Here is a 17,566-nt window from a genome sequence, read left to right as displayed (position 1 = left end):
TCTAAATCCTGCTGATTGTGTGTCAAGAAGCTTGTCAGCAACATGTTTCCAGGAGTCTATGTGGATCAAAGGCCTGAATTCCTGCAACATCCAGAAACAGAGTGGCCTCAATGTCCAGAATTCACGTTGGCACAGGATGATCCTGAAGTGAAGGTCTTCCCTGTAAGTGTTTTCCCCATGGATGAATCTGTGAAAACAGTCATGAGATTAATCACCTACTATTCAGAATGGCATCACCTCTGAAAGGCTGTTGCATGGATACTAAGAATTAAAGATGCACTGAAAGAAGTCTGCAAAGAAAAGAAGGACAGGAAAGATACACTGGAAAAAGGAAAAAGAAATGGCACAACTCTGCTATCTGTGGAGGACTTACAGGAAGCTGAAAATGCCATTACCCAATTCTGTCAATCAACAGAATACAAAGATGAACTTATGCCTCTGAAGAGAGGAATGCCTGTAAAGAAGAACAGTCACATCCATAAACTTACCCCAGTTCTTCATGATGAACTAATAAGAGTTGGTACAAGACCATGAGATCTGACAACGGAACCAATCTCATCAGAGCAGAATGGGAATTGCGAGAATCTATTCAAGAACTGGACCATCTCAAGATTCATTTAATGGCCATTCAACCCACCTGCTGGATCACACCACGGCGGAATGTGGGAGAGGCAAATAAGAACAGTCAGATGCATTTTTGGAGCTTTAGTGCGGGAGCTAACTTTGGACAAGGAAGGATTGGCCACACTTCTTTGTGAGGTTGAAGCTATTATTAATGATTGACCCATCTCTAAAGCCTCCAATGACCTTCTGGATCTGGAGCCTCTCACACCAAATCACCTTCTCCTCAAAGGAAAGCCTTCACTGCCACCTGGAGTATTCAGTTTAGAGGACTTCTACGGCAAAAGAAAATGGTGTCAAGTAACAGTACATGGCAGATCTCTTTTGGAAAAGGTAGACAAGAGAGTACTTGCCAGAGCTGCAAGAAAGGCAAACATGGACAAAGAAAAGGAGAAACTTGGTTGCTGGTGATATCGTCTTGATAGTAGATGAGACTGCTCCAAGAAACTCATGGGTAATGGGGCAAATCGCACAAACCCTGCCAGACAAAAGAGGATTTGTGAGACAAGTAGAGGTGCAGACCAAGACCAGCACCTTAATCAGGCCCATCACAAAGCTCGCCTTGCTCCTTGAAGCCTCAGAATGTGCCTTCCTCCCTGTCCCTCCCTCCCTCCCCTTATCTATCTCTCTCTCCTCTTTCTTACATGTATACTGATTTACATTTGCACACATCATGGACTCTGTAAATTCGTATTTGTTCGTGTTTTTTGAGAGAAGAATTTTTGATTCCCTTTTTTTATGAAAGACTTCATGGACTGATAACTCTCGTGGATCAAAAAAAAGAAAGGAAAGAAAATGCAGAATTGTTGACTTTGATGTAAATATGTGATATCAAAGTAACAAGCTACTTGTACATTTGGCTGGCTCCTATGATTTTTTTTTGTAATTGTACTGTACCAAACAATTAGGGGCTGGAATGTTGGAGCCAGAATGAGTTATTATTATTCATGGTAATGGTTTGATATGCAATTAAGAAATATTTAATTTGTTTTTCATTTATGATGGCTTGAAACAATAATATATGATGGTTTTGATGCGTATTGTCTACTCCAAGCGATATGGAAGTGCATTTTGGACCCTCCCACTTCAGACAGGTGACTGCAGCACCTGATCTGTCAGGCCTAATTTAGTGTGGCATGCATATCCTCTCAGGGGGACTCAGGAGTGCAAGGTATGCTGCGATACGGTTTTTGAACGTGGCAAGTGCTACTTCAAACCAATCAGGAAATCTGGGCCGACAACGCAACATCTTGCACCTCCATACTGCACGGTAGGAATGATTCACGCTGGAATCAAGGTTCAAAAAAATGCTCAAGGGGGGGCGTTGTGGCTCAGGTGGATAAGGCGCCATACCATAAATCCGGGGACCCGGGTTCGATTCCGGCCCGAGGTCATTTCCCGATCCCTCCCCATCTCTCTCTCCCGCTCATTTCCTGTCTCTACACTGTCCTATCCAATAAAGGTGAAAAAAGCCCAAAAAAAATCTAAAAAAAAACAAACGCTCGAGCACGTCATCCAAGGCCGTATTTTAGATCACACTTGCACTTACCAATACTGAATCCTGATTCTGATCGAATGTAATTCAATGTTCTGTCACTCCAATGTACAAAGTTCTAACAATAAAAATGGTACAAGTCCGAAAAGCCTGAACAACAACCCAACTTGTATATAAGCTATATCCAGGCTGACAGTTCAAAGTTACTTTTGGTCGTAGTTACTTATTACATTGCAATTGTCCAAACAAAAGGGCTTTGCTGAGTGAAGTCCACGAGTGAAGTCCTCTTGTAAAAGTCTCCGTCACTTTTCCTCACCTCCAAGTAGAACTTTGACAATATTTCTGCTATTGCTCTCTTTTCCAGTTTTTCGATGTCTGTTGGTCTGTCTTTCTCTTGTAAATATGCATGAAGAATATCCAGTGAAGTTTTGGTAGCCTTTTGGGTGTTCAGCGCGTTTTTCTCTTTCAAAATTCTCTCTAAATCTTCTGCTTTTAATGAAGCAAAACTTGCCACCATGATTGTTTACAAACTGAGTTACTTACTAGCGCGGAATTTTACATCTCCAACGTCTCTTTTCCAGTTTTTCGATGTCCGTTGGTATGTTTTTCTCTTGTAAATATGCGTGAAGAATATCTAATGAAGTTTTGGTGGCCTTCTGGGTGTTTAGCGCGTCTTTAGTTTCAGTTTTCAGTTTATTTATTTAGTGCTTAAACCTAGCACTGGATTCGCCTCGTCTTCTCTCTCTCCCAGCCAACAAAGAAATGATTGTGTGCATGCGCAGCAGAAAAGTTTTGTCCTTGGATCTTCGCATGAGCTCCGATGTGTGACGTTATGTTGGCTTGACAACATGCAATATTATAACAACACTGCACGCTCATTCTCCATTGGGGAGAGTGGCGTAATACATGGAGGATAAGCGATATGATAATATCGCATGCGATCAATAAACCCACTAGAAGGGAATAGAATCCATGTTTTTATTCCATGGAAAAAGTGGCCCGTATGCATAATAATTCCTGATATTTCATTCCGATGATGTCACTCCCAATGTTTTCCTACTGACTAGACACGCATTATCGAAATGGCAAACTAGCTGAGTTATGGCATGTGCCCTGGCATGCTGCTCATGAAGGCACTGACTGGCATAAATCTCAGCACTACAGGACTGTACCTGAGCTTCCACTCGCGCACACACTGTCCCCTGCTGGGCCCCTGTGTCCCCTGCCCCGCAGCATGGCACTTCCCTTCCCAGCTTTATCGAAAGCCCCACTACTTTCTGCTTTGTCTGCTTACATACAGTGATGCTTGTACTGCTCTGATATTTCTCTCACTCCTTCAGGAATGATCCTGTATAACGGGCAGAAGAAGACTATGGGGGCTGATTTCATTTCTCTCGGGCTCGTGGGTGGTCGCCCTGAGTTCAGGTTGGTGTGACGCAGCATTCGTCGGTCCGAGTCTAATTCTCTGACGGATTTTATTGAATCATTTTGGGAACAAAAAACCTCCACAACTCAGTCAACAACCTTGGAACGATTTCTATTTGAATTAAACACGTGTCTCAGCTGTAAATATTTCATTCTTTTGTAGTAAGGAATAAAACGCATCTGTTATTATCTGGAAGCTTGAAAACAGTGTTTTATTCCTCTTATATCGCAGCAATTCTCAATCTACTTTTTTTGCTTCAATAAATAACTAGACCATACTTTTTTCCATTTATACAGTCGTTACATTAAAGGTTATGGAACGTCCATGATCCAAATTAGTTTCTGTTCTCATTTACATTATTTATAGCAGGAATAAACCATCGTCCCATCACCAGGTGGTTTTTTTTTTGTCTATATCTTGAAGTTAATAAGAGTATAAAAGTAAAAATAGCTCTGACGCTGGAGACTCCTTCCATAGATGTTAAATAAACACCTTGTTACAGAACGCTTCAGCAGGATGTTTTTTTTTTTTTTTTGGTTGGTTGGTTGGTTTTTGTTTTATTTTTTTCTCATATATTTATTATGCATTTTAATGCATGTACATACAAATTTCTGTGTTGCTGTAGAAAAAATAACATTTTAGAATAGAACCAGCGTATTAATATCAACTTTAATATCAGTGTTACGTTCTTCCGATAACTGATATTAGTATAAATACGGAGGTGATTATAGGAAATCGTGCATGCTGATTGGTCAAGAAATTTCTCAATAATCACCTCGAGGAATTCAGCAAAATGGCAGCCGATCGCGGTGTCACCATAAATGAGGAAGAATTACAAATGATGAAGAAAACGCTGTTCCTAAAAGCACGAAAGATGCTACGAAGTTTGGTCTAAAACTATTCAAAGGTGAGGTGGAATTGTGATTTATTTTATCGGTTTCAAATCAAAGTATTTTATGTGACTCGGTGTAGATAAGGGATAAGTCTGCGCCGCGCCGTTGTTACATTTGCATGCCGCTTTTGAAGTTTGAAATAAATAATTTTTATTTAATGATTTTTTAAAAATAATCACCTGTGTATTTATACTTAAACAATTCCCCGCCTTGGGTTCGGTGAATTTCGATGAATAATAATCTCGACTTTGTGTCGATATTCGCTTCACCTTCAGCGAATAATTGTTAAATATAATATGAACATGACGTCCTCTTTGTTTTCTCATCTCGTTATCTCTAGCCGCTTTATCCTGTTCTACAGGGTCGCAGGCAAGCTGGAGCCTATCCCAGCTGACTACGGGCGAAAGGCGGGGTACACCCTGGACAAGTCGCCAGGTCATCACAGGGCTGACACATAGACACAGACAACCATTCACACTCACATTCACACCTACGGTCAATTTAGAGTCACCAGTTAACCTAACCTGCATGTCTTTGGACTGTGGGGGAAACCGGAGCACCCGGAGGAAACCCACGCGGACACGGGGAGAACATGCAAACTCCACACAGAAAGGCCCTCGCCGGCCACGGGGCTCGAACCCAGGACCTTCTTGCTGTGAGGCGACAGTGCTAACCACTACACCACCGTGCCGCCCCTCTTTGTTTTTATATTTATATTTCAATTTGCTCTGTTCTGTATTGTATATTTTTATCGATTATCTTACTGGAACTGATTTTGAAATCAGCATCAGGAGAAAGGAAATAACAGAGAAATGCTTTGTTTTGGAGAAAAATCTTGTTCTTGGAACATCTGGAACTCATGACCTCTTGGTATTATTCAGACCCCCTCAAATCCCAAGTTCAAAAACAGCCAAAATCTTTTTTTTTCTCTTTTTTTCCCCTCTAATGTCATACAGAATTGTTAGTTTAATATCTGATGTAACACTGGTTATTTTCAGCTACTAAATTAAAAAACAAAATGCTTGCTTTGCTCATGTTGTGAAGGTTTGATGTGGGCTCCGGCATGGCCACCATCCGCTACCCCACTGCAATAAAGCTGGGCGAGTTCCATACAGTGCAGCTTTACCGTAACGGCACACAAGGGTCCATCATAGTGGATGATGAAGCTCCTATCAACGGCACGTCCCAGGTACAGCTGCTACCATTTCACTCTTCAGACCCACTGGAGCCTTTCTGTTCTGACATTACTGTAAGGATGACATGTGGCAGGATTTCATATAGAAAACATCTGCTGCATCTGTGCAGGGCAAGTTCCAAGGGCTGGATCTGAACGAGGAGCTGTTTGTCGGCGGCTATCCAAACTACAGCATGATCGCCAAAACGGCAGAGCTCAAAAGCGGCTTTGTTGGTGAGGAAGAAATCAAGCCATATACAGTGTCCTCCATGATTATCGCTCCATCCCTGTATAAAGATCAGTAAAAAGGGTTTGAAAAAAAAATCCACCTTTTGGTGAAGTCGCTTCGTCTCACGCTGGGAAAAATCCAACCTTTAATGGGAATAAATTTATTCAGAGAAAAATCCCTCATCAAGAAAATTAGTTTCAACAAAAAACACATGTGCCACTATTATTAGCACCCCTGCATTTAATACTTTTGTACAACCTCCTTTTGCTAGTAAAACAGCACTGAGTCTTCTCCTATAACATTTTATAAGGTTGGAGATACAGAGCAGGGCATCTGAGACTGTTCCTCTTTACACACTCTCTCCAGATCATCCAGGGTCCTCGGCCCTCTCTTGTGCTCTCTCCTCTTCAGCTCATTCCACAGGTTTTCACTGGGGTTCAGGTCAGGGGACTGAGATGGCCAGAGCAGAAGCTTGGTTCTGTGCTCAGTGAACCATCTTAGTGTTGATTTGGCCATATGCTTCGGATCATTGTCCTGCTGGAAGATCCAACAAGCAGCCAGTTTTAGTTTCCTGGCAGAGGCAGCCACATTTTGATTTAAAATGCCCTGGGATTTCACGGAGTCCATGATGCCATGTACCTGAACAAGGTTTCCAGGGCCTTTTGGAGGAAAAACAGCCCCAAAACATCACAAAACTTCCACCATATTTTACAGTTGGGATCAGGTTCTTTTCATCATAGCCGTCCTTCTTTTTACAACAAACCCACCTTGACTGTTTATGGCCAAAAAGCTCCATTTTTGTTCCATCAGACCAGAGAACACTGTTCCGGTCAAAGTTGTAGTAGCATTTTGTAAACTTCAGACGGTTACGTTTGTGGTTAATTGACAGAAAAGGTTTATTCTGGAACCTTCCAAATAATCGGTCAGCGTGGAGGTGGCGTCCGATGGTGGTTTTGGAGACTTGGAAACCCCAAGATTTGACTTTTTCTTGTAATTCACTAACAGTGATCCTCAGAGGTTTTTTTTTTCCTCTCTTACCCTCCTCCTCACTGTACATGGGGGTAAAATAAACTTGGATCCTCTTCCAGGCAAGTTTGTAACAGTTCCAGTTGGTGTCTGTTTTTATTATAGCCCTAAATGGACATTTTCAGGCGAGTAGCTTTTTTTTTTTTTAATAACCATTCCCTGACTTATGATGGTCAACAAACTTCTCCCTCATTTGGTTTGTGTGTCTCTTTTCTTTCCCATGTTGAGGGATGACTAAGGGAATTTGGCCTCTGTGTCACCTTATATTTGTTCCTCAGTTAATCAGGAAGTCATGGATTACAGCTTGAAAGTTCCTACACACTCTTCAGTTACATTATGTTTGCTATAATTTCAAGGTGTGCCAATAATAGTGGCGCATGTATTTTGTTGAAAATAATTATTTCTTAACGAGGGATTTGTTTTCCTCTGAATAAATTTATTTCAATTAAAGTTTGGATTTTTCTCATTTTTTCAGTGTGAGATGAAGCAATTTCACCAAAAGGTGGATTTTTTTTTAACCCTTTTTACTGATCTTTACAAGGGTTGCTGAAGGCTGTAAACTTCAAAAATCAAACTCCATGGACCACTTTATAGATGTTACAGATGTTAAATTTCTGTGCAATTTAACTAACACGGTATTACCACGTTGACTTCCATTTTAGGTTGCATTAGTCAGCTAATTATCCAAGGGGATGAAGTTATTTTCAAGGATCTGGACAGAAGTTCGACCGGTGTGACTAACTGCCCCACTTGCAAGGATCACCCCTGTCAGGTTTGATCCCACTCAAGCTTCAAATCATCTTCTGAATCGTTACTGTAAACTCCGAAGAGACAGCTCGGCAAGCCGTTCTGAGAAATGTGCTATGGTCTTGTTTTTCACATGAACTTGACGACTTCCTTTTATGATGGGTTAAGTTCGACATTTGGAAAGAATAAAGCATTTAGGAAAGTAATCAAGGACAGTGTGATGTCTTGAACCCCGATGCAAAGCAAAGAACAATAACTTCTCTGAAGTTGATTGTTTTCTTATTTCAGAATATCCCAGTGTTTAATTCCTCATAAACCTGTTTATAGTGACGTTTGATGTTGTGGAATGTCCATGATACAAGCTAGTTCTTGTTATCACTGATGGTCTACAGCTCCAGACACTCATTTTGTCTTTCTTGAAGCTAATAAGACAAAAAACCCACAGCTTTTCATGGGGAAGCCATGGCCTAATGGTTTGAGAAGCAGCTTTGGTACCAAAAGGTTGCTGGTTTGATTCCCTGCACCAGCAGGAATGGGTGAAGTGCCCTTGAGCAAGGCACCTAACCCCCAGGCTGCAGGGGCCACTAACCCAGGCTACTGGGGCCAATAACCCAGGTTACTGGGGCCACTAACCCAGACTACAGGCCATTTAACCCAGGCTACTGGTGCCACTAACCCAGGTTACTGGGGCCACGAACCCAGACTACAGGCCACTAACCCAGGTTACTGGGGCCACGAACCCAGACTACAGGCCACTAACCCAGACTACAGGCCACCAACCCAGACTACTGGGACCACTAACCCAAACTACAGGCCACTTAAAGTGCCATTCCACCATTGGATGTATTCTTTGGCATAAAATACAATATATTTTATGACAACATGACTAGACAGAGAAATCTTTTAGCTTCAAAATGATATATCAAACATAATTTTTTGACAACAACAAGTATATTAATTTTGCGACCAAAGTCACCTACCCTTTAAATTTCCGCACGGTAGTGAAACGTGATGTCATCGGCAGGTTCCCCTTCTTGTGTACCACGTGTCGGTCTATTTTTAGACCAGGAAACCCCCAAAGTGAGAGAGTCATTTCTCCTCGTATATGGGGGCCAAAAAAATTGTGAAAAATTTTGAGTTAATCTTTCAGTTAGCTAGATTTATTGGTATTAGCTAGATTTATTGGTATTATTTTTATCGCGTTCTATCCGCCTTTGCTGATAATATGTGCCACGTCACACGTCACGTGGTACACAAGAAGGGGAACCTGCCGATGACATCACGCGCGGAAATTAAAAGGGTAGGTGACTTTGGTCGCAAAATTAATATACTTGTCGTTATCAAAAAATTATGTTTGATATATCATTTTGAAGCTAAAAGATTTCTCTATCTAGTGATACCATTTATATATGTTGTCAAAATATATTGCATTTTATGCCAAAGAATACATCCAATGGTGGAATGGCACTTTAACCCAGGTTACTGGGGCCACCAACCCAGACTACAGGCCACTAACCCAGACTACAAGCCATTTAACCCAGACTACAGGCCACTAACCCATGTTACTGGGGCCACTTAGCCCAGGTTACTGGGGCCAATAACCCAGACGACAGGCCACTAACCCAGGTTACTGAGGCCATTTAACCCAGACTACAGGCCACTAACCCAGACTACTGATACATTTTTTATTTTTTGAAAAAACAATCCTTACATGAAAGGAAGTTAATGACAGCGTGTTAAAAACAGAACCTGTAGAAAAAAAAAAACCACACCCCTTAGAATGTTTTGCGTATGCTGCTCCACACGGAGATTGTGTTTTGTGGTGCAGAACGGCGGAGTGTGTCAGGACTCGGTGGCCAGTCTCTACAAGTGTAGCTGTCTGAGAGGATTCACCGGGAGCAACTGCCAGCACCTCTTATCTGAACACTGCCATCCAGGTACGACGCATGAAGCCTGCACGTACTAGTAGTGTCAAATTCACATTGCAATATATGATGAACAATGGAACATCAACCCTAATTAGCTCATCTGACCATAAGGCCGATGAGTTCTTGCCATGGCATGGCATCCATAATCCGTCTGTCCACAATTCAGTTAAATTGTATCTCCTCCGTCAATTCACCACAACTTCCTGTTCTTATTGTTTTGTTTGAAAGAGCTCAACACTCCTTACAAAACTTGATCGTTGCTTTGTCAAATTTTTTGCTAACGAGTTAGTAATTAGGCCAAATTAACGAATTTCCCAGGCCTCTCACAAGTATTGTATCTCGTCTCGCAGTTCTCACCGGATTCCAGTTCTGATCGTTGCTTTGGGTAGAGCTTTCCTCGAGGAACAAAACTTGGTCATTTGTTTGTTGATTTTCCTGTTGTAAACAATTTGTTTACAACGTTGTTTACAACTCTGTTAAAAGAGACAATAAACAATGGGTGTAACATACGGTACAAAATATTCTAAGCTAGTTATTTATTTAAATTTGTAATCATTTCTTTGACTCCATATTTGCATTTGGGAGAATCTTTTGATTTGTACGTACACTCGGCGAAGGTTTGTTTAACTTTGATTTTGTTTAGCATTGTACTTGTTTAGCAGTATGTGTTCAACCAATCCCAATAGCAAATGAGCCACCAGTCTCGATTTCGCTCAGATTCAGACATTTTTGGTGTTTTGGTCCTTAAAAAAAAAATCTTCTTAATTCATTTTTTAATCATCGTTGTTGTTGCCAAGATAAACAACTAAACTAAACATTACTGGAGTGATTTATTTCCCTGAATTACCAATAAAATTAGTTCAAGATGACAGGAAAGTGCTGTCTGCCCTCTTCTGCATACCTGAGCTCAGAGACGTGCAGGATTGGCTAGTGTTGCTGTGATTGACAGGGGAGAGAAAGCATAATGTCCCTCCCACCCAGAGATGATAACTTTGTGTTGAAGTGTGTAATAAAGCATATTTCTTATTTCCTCTGTGTGTGTGTTCCATCTTTAGAGGCTTGTGGCCCGGATGCTACCTGCATTAACCGACCTAGTGGTGCGGGCTATGACTGCCGCTGTCACCTTGGCAAATACGGACACAAATGCATGGACGGTAAGGATTTTTTTTTCATATATATACACACACACTATGGAAGTCTGGTGAGATTCTTACAAGCTCCTGCGCTGTCTTTAGGCACGCTGGTGACGACACCGCTGTTTAACAGTGATGAGTCGTATATATCGTACCCTCCTCTTACCAACATCCACAATGACCTGCGCATCGATATGGAGTTCAAACCCCTGGATGAAGATGGCTTGATGTTCTTCATTGGTGGGAAGAAAATGAAGGTGGAAGACTTTGTCACGCTCTCACTTGTGGACGGACATGTGGAGTTTCGCTATGAGCTCGGCACAGGTTGGAGCGTAGTTTGGTGTATTTTATCACAATGTCTGTTGCATGCATATACACTCACTGGCCACTTTAATAGGAACTTGTTCTTGATTTCTAAGATTCCTGTTCTTGGCTGCAGGACTGGAACCCAATGTGCTCTTCTGTTTTCTGCTGCATGCTGAGATGCTTTTCTGCTCACTACGGTTGTAAAGAGTGATTATATGAGTTACTATATCCTTCCTGGCAAAAAAGCTCAAACCAATCTGGCCATTTCCCTCTGACCTCTCTTATCAACAAGGCGCTTGTTCCCACCCACAGAACTGTCGCTCGCTCACTCAGTGTTTTTTGTTTTACGCACCATTCTGTGTAAACTCTAGAGACTGTTGTGTGTGAAAACCCCAGGAGATCAGCAGTTTCCGAAATACTCAAACCAGTTCATCTGGCTCAAACCAGCACCCATGCCACAGTGAAAGAAAGTCACACTTTGAGATCACAATTTTTCCCATTCTGATGTTTGAAGTGAACATGAACTGAAGCTCTTGATTTGTATCTGCATGATTTGATGCATTGTGCTGCTGTTAAACGATTGGCTGATTAGAGAACTGCACAAAACAGACAGCAGGTGGATGGGTGTTCCTAATAAAGTGGCCAGTGAGTGTATTGTCACGGTTACACATGCCATAGCAAAGCTAAGGAACTCCACAAGTTGTCATCCAGCACCCGTGCTGTAGGTGTTAATTGATCTCTGACACATGCGTGTGATCTGTGTCTAGGTCAGGCAGTGCTGCACAGTCACGAGCAGGTGTCTGTAGGTCAGTGGCACCATGTGACAGCAGAACGCTTCAACCAGGACGGATTTCTGAAGCTGGACGACGGGCCTGAGGTCAGAAGGTCATCTCCAGGGAAGGCTCAGGGCCTCAACGTCTACACAGCAATGTTCCTGGGTGGTGTGCCAACGAAGGACATCCTGCCCAAATCTGCCAACAGCAGCATGTTCTTCGAAGGCTGCATTGGAGAGGTTTGTGTTATAAATTAAGCCATGCCTTCATTCCATCAGATTTCTACTCCCTCTTTTAGAATGAAATTAGACTTTTTTTTAAATTTTTTGTCCACAGGTGTCCATCAATGGGAAGAAGATCGATCTGTCCTACACTTTCATCGAGAGCAGAGCCATCAGTCAGTGTGTGGACGTCAGCCCGTGTGACCGCAGGCCATGCCAGCATGGTGGCACCTGCATGCCTAGTGCTGAATACGAGTTTCAGTGCTTTTGCAGGGACGGCTATGAGGGTGAGCTCGCTGTGCACAGACTCGGTTTCTGAACCATGTTGCTGTAGTACAGACAGATTCCACAGGGTCAACTAAAGGGCAGGTTTATATTCATGCAATCGTCCAAAATGTCAGCTGTTAATTACTTTTTTAATTTTTAACTGGAACACTATTTTAATAAGGGCGGCACGGTGGTGTAGTGGTTGGCGCTGTCGTCTCACAGCAAGAAGGTCCTGGGTTCGAGCCCCGTGGCCGGCGAGGGCCTTTCTGTGTGGAGTTTGCATGTTCTCCCCGTGTCTGCGTGGGTTTCCTCCGGGTGCTCCGGTTTCCCCCACAGTCCAAAGACATGCAGGTTAGGTTAACTGGTGACTCTAAATTGACCGTAGGTGTGAATGTGAGTGTGAATGGTTGTCTGTGTCTATGTATCAGCCCTGTGATGACCTGGCGACTTGTCCAGGGTGTACCCCGCCTTTCGCCCGTAGTCAGCTGGGATAGGCTCCAGCTTGCCTGCGACCCTGTAGGACAGGATAAAGCGGCTACAGATAATGAGATGAGATGAGACTATTTTAATAAAACATTTATGCATAAATACATCAACAAAGTACAAACAACAAATTTAAATCCACTACCGAGGCCTGTCTTTATTTAATAGTGTATGGTCTCATTACATTTTTGCATGGATTATTAAATGCTCATGATCTCAGGTCAGAGATTCTATTAAAGGGAGTACTTTACCTTAAGTGATGACATATGCATTCTGTGTCGTCTATTAAAGCTAGACGGCCTTTTGATTTCATAAAACCGGTGAAATTTAGTTCCCTCTGAAATTTGGTCATTCTGATGCATGTTTATTTCTACAATATCTAAAAAAAAAAAAAAACAGGCCATTCTGTGGCTGGGAAGTTATTTAAAGGCCAAGAGAAATGTACCCGCTTCCTCCTTAGATAATTATAGTACAAGTCCAGACAATGAAAACTTCTAATAGACACCCATGTCGTAAATATCGGGAACATTCAGAATTTGTCGAGTTTAAATTTCCCACCAAGGGAATCCCGGTACCAACGTCACCATTATTAGCTGGCTTTCTCATGACGCCATGAGTGTGAGTGGCTTTACCGGTGGTTTTTCCACTGACGTCCACACAGTGTAGCTTCTGTCCGACTCTCTGCTAGATTACATTCATTTTGACGGAAACTTGCGACAGAACACGACGTAGAAAGAGAGACAAATCGTTAAACTACAATCTACGACTGTTATGGAAAAAAAGGGAAAGCGATGTATCACTGCCGGGTGCAGCAACACAAATGCCGTGGAGGGAGTGGCCCTGTTTCTTTTCCCGAAAGATAATCACTAATTAGTCAAGACTTTGCTACAATGAACTGCAAAGCATTTTGTTTCCAATATATTGTAATACTACTAACTTGAGGAATGCGTCTTCAACTTCCAGTCATCCAAACCCCTTAAGGCGCAAAGTAAAGCTTACGCCAGGGCGAATAACATCCCGAGGCATGGTCCTAGCGGACCGTGCCTGTGCTGGTTCGTAGGGGATCGTGTAGAGGGAGGTGCCTGCAAAATTTGGCTTCGCTGAAGCCGTGGATCAAATTGAAACTTAAGGTTCATCATTGTCATGGTCACTGATCCCGCTCTCATCGGACAATTCTGGCCCGAATCGGTACGGTTCGATACCTCTCTCTTCTTCCCTATTGTTGGCTACTTCTTCTTCCTCTGTCAGTGCGTCGTCATCAACTTGAACTGACGAAAAACTACTAATACTTAGTTTCTCCCTCACTAAATTCCTGCTCGCTTTGGTCGCTCATGTTGTTCGTGGCCGACACACACCCGTGACATCACACTACTTCCGGGTGGTTCTAAAAGGGCTAAATTTACTCGGCTTTTATCTGCGAATATATCCGCTACCGTGCGGTTTAGAGAATAGTTGCCTCTGTCCAGGAACTCCATAAACCTCACCGCTTTGTTTAAGTGCAAAAAAAAATTTCTCTCGGCCTTTAATTTGAGGGGATTCCTGAGCAAATAATGTGCATGAAATGGCTCGCTTCGTGCAGTCAAGCAGACAGAGGAAGTCCGTGTGCACATGCGCATGCACAGGTTTACCTTGACCGTGCACTGACAGTTACATCGAACAGCTGATGACACCGAGGTGCTCTCTGAGCGCCGGTATTTATTGGTTTGGTCCTGCGTTTCCTTTCCTTCGTATATAACATGACGCCTTTTCTTCTCTCTTTCCGTTACTGTAGTCGGTCTTTCACGTTTCATTCGCACACTCACGTCCTCCGTTGTTCTCTCCTGTTTCAAATTTGTATCCCACAATGCCTTGTGCGAACGGGGAAAGCCCACCACGTGATGCATGATGTAGTATCTTGCAGAGATGGGACCAAGTCACACATGTGCAAGTCTCAAGTAAGTCTCAAGTCTTAACCTTCAAGTCCCAAGTAAGTCCCAAGTCTTTTTTGTCTTGGGCAAGTCAAGTCAAGTCACAGGCTATGTCAAGTCAAGTCAAGTCAAGTCCTATAATAAGTCAAGTCACCTTAGGCGTATTGGCGTAATTTTAGCAGCAGAATATGAATTTAATACATTGAAAAGGCAATACATAAGTAAATGTCAGTAAACATCCCTGGCACATGTGCCCAACCTGTTAAATATTTGCATTTTAAATACTCATGTTCTGTAAAATACATCATGGAATAAAACAAAACAGTAATAATGTCACAAAGTTATTTATTGATGGCAAAATCGATTGCAAGATTGAAAGCCAACTAAGTTTCTCACATTGTCATCAGCCAACAAGAAAAATAAACAGAGAATTGGCATTCTGTTATGTGCGTAGTTAAAAGAGGGTAGGACGACACCTTGGGTTAACAGGGGCATGAGCTCCTCCAATCTCTAATCACGTCAGATGAGATGATTATTATTAATAAGATACACGTGGAGAAACCTGAAGTGACTTCGATGTATGTTTGCGCCAGTAAAAAAAAAAAAAAACCAAACGATAGAGAAATGTGTCAGACATAATTTAGGTCTCAAAAAGAAGACCTGTTCGCCCGTGCAAAAGTGACATCATCTTACCCCATATGACAAGCTACAGAGGTGTGTGCAAAAGTGCTCTCTCGCTCTCCGAGGCTGCCTCATTCTGTGCGGAGCGGGGACATATAGAACCACTTTGGCGCGGGAGTCTTGGTTCCCGCTATAATAGATTGTTACGAAAATAAATGTTAAATGAAATATGCATCCCGCGCATTCCTTTCCACAGGAACTTTGCTCACAACGTTTCGGTCGCGGCTAACGCACTGTCCTCCTTACCACGAGTGCAACGTTTCGGGAACAATACGGAAAGGACAGCGCGCGGGATTCATCTTTCCTTGAACAATTACCCAGAGACTTTTTAAATTACCTCACTGGGAAATATCCAATGCACCTGTTCAGTTACAGAGTTGTGCTCTCTAAATTGTAGTCATTCAAACCATTGTTTTGGCGGCCTGGTAGCCTGACATGATGATATGATGTGAAATCTGTGAACACATCGTGGCATGGGGCGTGGTATATAGCCCGCGCAGAGAGCGTGCCTGATGGACAGGGCGGTGACAACGCAACGGCAGTGCAATCAAAATTACTGAAGTATGTGCATATTGCATTTTATTTTCACAATAAAAACACGATGGAAATAACACTCAAGTCATTCAAGTCATCGTGTGTCAAGTCAAGTCCCGAGTCTTAAACTTCCAAGTCCGAGTCAAGTCTCAAGTATTTTCATGTTTTGTCAAGTCAAGTCACAAGTCATGAAAACAGTGACTCGAGTCGACTCGAGTCCAAGTCCCCAAGTCTCAAGTCCCCACCTCTGGTATCTTGTATTGCGTCATGGTGAAGCAGGAAAAAATAGTGTAGAATTTCAGGCCATGTGGCCTTAAATTCATTAATTTTTCTATTGAAAAAAACAAAACTAATAAAATTGGAAGTCTGTGATTTGAATTCATTAGCTTTCAGTCCTAAACTATTTTATATAAACCTATTTTGTTCAGTCCACTAAACAAAATAATTAAGTGTAGGGAAAATTCTTTTTATGACCTACACTTGAAAAATCTGAAGGGCAGTCTACTTTTAAAGAAAAGATGCAGAACTGAGGGTTTCGTATGGGGTAGAACTCATTTCCGGGCCAAAAAAAAACAAACCTTAAAATAAAGACTGAAATCTAGGTACCGAAAAAACCTTTGTGTTTTTCTGGTACTAGTTTTACATCTACATAACCAATTGTATAAATAACTGTATATTACAGATAAAATAAATTTTTGTAGTGGATGTTTAGCTTTATTGTATATAAGCAAAATAAAACCAGGAGCACATTTGAGTGCTAACTTCAGGATTGTGTGTGTGTTATGCCTGCAGGAGACCGCTGTGAGGTGGTGAAGGACACCTGTCTGGACTCGTCTCAGTGTCACAATGGAGGCAGCTGTGTGGACGGTCACTGTGTCTGTGCTGTAGGTTACACAGGTGTCTTCTGCACGCAAGGTGAGTTCTGTCTCTCTGTTCTGTCATTCAGTACCAACATCTTTGTATATACTGTGTATATACAGTACCAGTCAAAAGTTTGTGCACCTCTACTTAGTCATAAGTGTTTCTGTATTTTGACTAGAGCGACGGCGGCTACAGTTATCGAAAATCCATAAGGCCAAACAAAATATATGTTTCCTGTTTCCTGGGTTTTCAAAATAGGGTAGGTAGGTAGGGAAAAAAAAATTGTTTATCCCAAAAGTTTACGACAAATTTTCTAGGGTAGGTAGGAAAAAGTGAGATGTTTCCTTTGAAAACTTTTTTTTGCAAAATACTCGTTAAACGTTTGCAACTGATCCCAGAATGTCAGAACTGTGTGATTTGTTGTAGGAAACAATGTTGTAGTTACTCTATAGTTCTTCATTTGGAAATATTTTTAATTGTTGTGAATATCTTTTGCATTGCAATAGGCTGATTTGACAAGCAAACATTTCTGTCCACTGTGTCGCTTTTTGTTCCGAGGCGAACCTCCATTTTATAGGCACCCGGAAGAATCGATGAAATATACTGCACATGTGCAAGCAGTCATTTACATCCGACCCTTCGAGGCATGAACACAAGGGTGGCCAGTTTTTCTACTTAAAAATCTAAGATAATCATCATTGTAACACTAGCAAGAATACGCAGCGTTGTTCAGCTATGTATTCGATTGCATCTAACGATGACGCCTGTCTAGAAATGCCTATGAAATTTGGCTTTGCTGCGACCTTCGGTGTCCGAGTTATAAACGTTTAAAAGTGGGCTGGAGCCATGGATCAAATCAAA

General features: G+C 42.0%; 1 protein-coding gene across 9 annotated transcripts in view; it reads left to right on the top strand.

Annotated features, from left to right (window-relative positions):
• The window catches only part of hspg2 (heparan sulfate proteoglycan 2), a 272,884-nt gene that overhangs the window by 222,754 nt on the left and 32,564 nt on the right, over positions 1 to 17,566 (top strand). For all 9 annotated transcript variants that reach the window (XM_060937478.1, XM_060937484.1, XM_060937483.1 and 6 more), the window contains 10 exons: positions 3,457 to 3,541; positions 5,480 to 5,624; positions 5,741 to 5,843; positions 7,527 to 7,636; positions 9,440 to 9,548; positions 10,595 to 10,693; positions 10,775 to 10,996; positions 11,746 to 11,990; positions 12,088 to 12,259; positions 16,637 to 16,759. In XM_060937478.1, the coding sequence (XP_060793461.1) occupies positions 3,457 to 3,541; positions 5,480 to 5,624; positions 5,741 to 5,843; positions 7,527 to 7,636; positions 9,440 to 9,548; positions 10,595 to 10,693; positions 10,775 to 10,996; positions 11,746 to 11,990; positions 12,088 to 12,259; positions 16,637 to 16,759 (1,413 nt within the window). The remainder of the gene's footprint in view (positions 1 to 3,456; positions 3,542 to 5,479; positions 5,625 to 5,740; positions 5,844 to 7,526; positions 7,637 to 9,439; positions 9,549 to 10,594; positions 10,694 to 10,774; positions 10,997 to 11,745; positions 11,991 to 12,087; positions 12,260 to 16,636; positions 16,760 to 17,566) is intronic.

Source organism: Neoarius graeffei, chromosome 13, assembly GCF_027579695.1.
Source record: "Neoarius graeffei isolate fNeoGra1 chromosome 13, fNeoGra1.pri, whole genome shotgun sequence".
NCBI lineage: Eukaryota > Metazoa > Chordata > Actinopteri > Siluriformes > Ariidae > Neoarius > Neoarius graeffei.
Note: the sequence above shows the minus strand (reverse complement) of the source record. Positions and strands in the feature narration are given on the sequence as shown.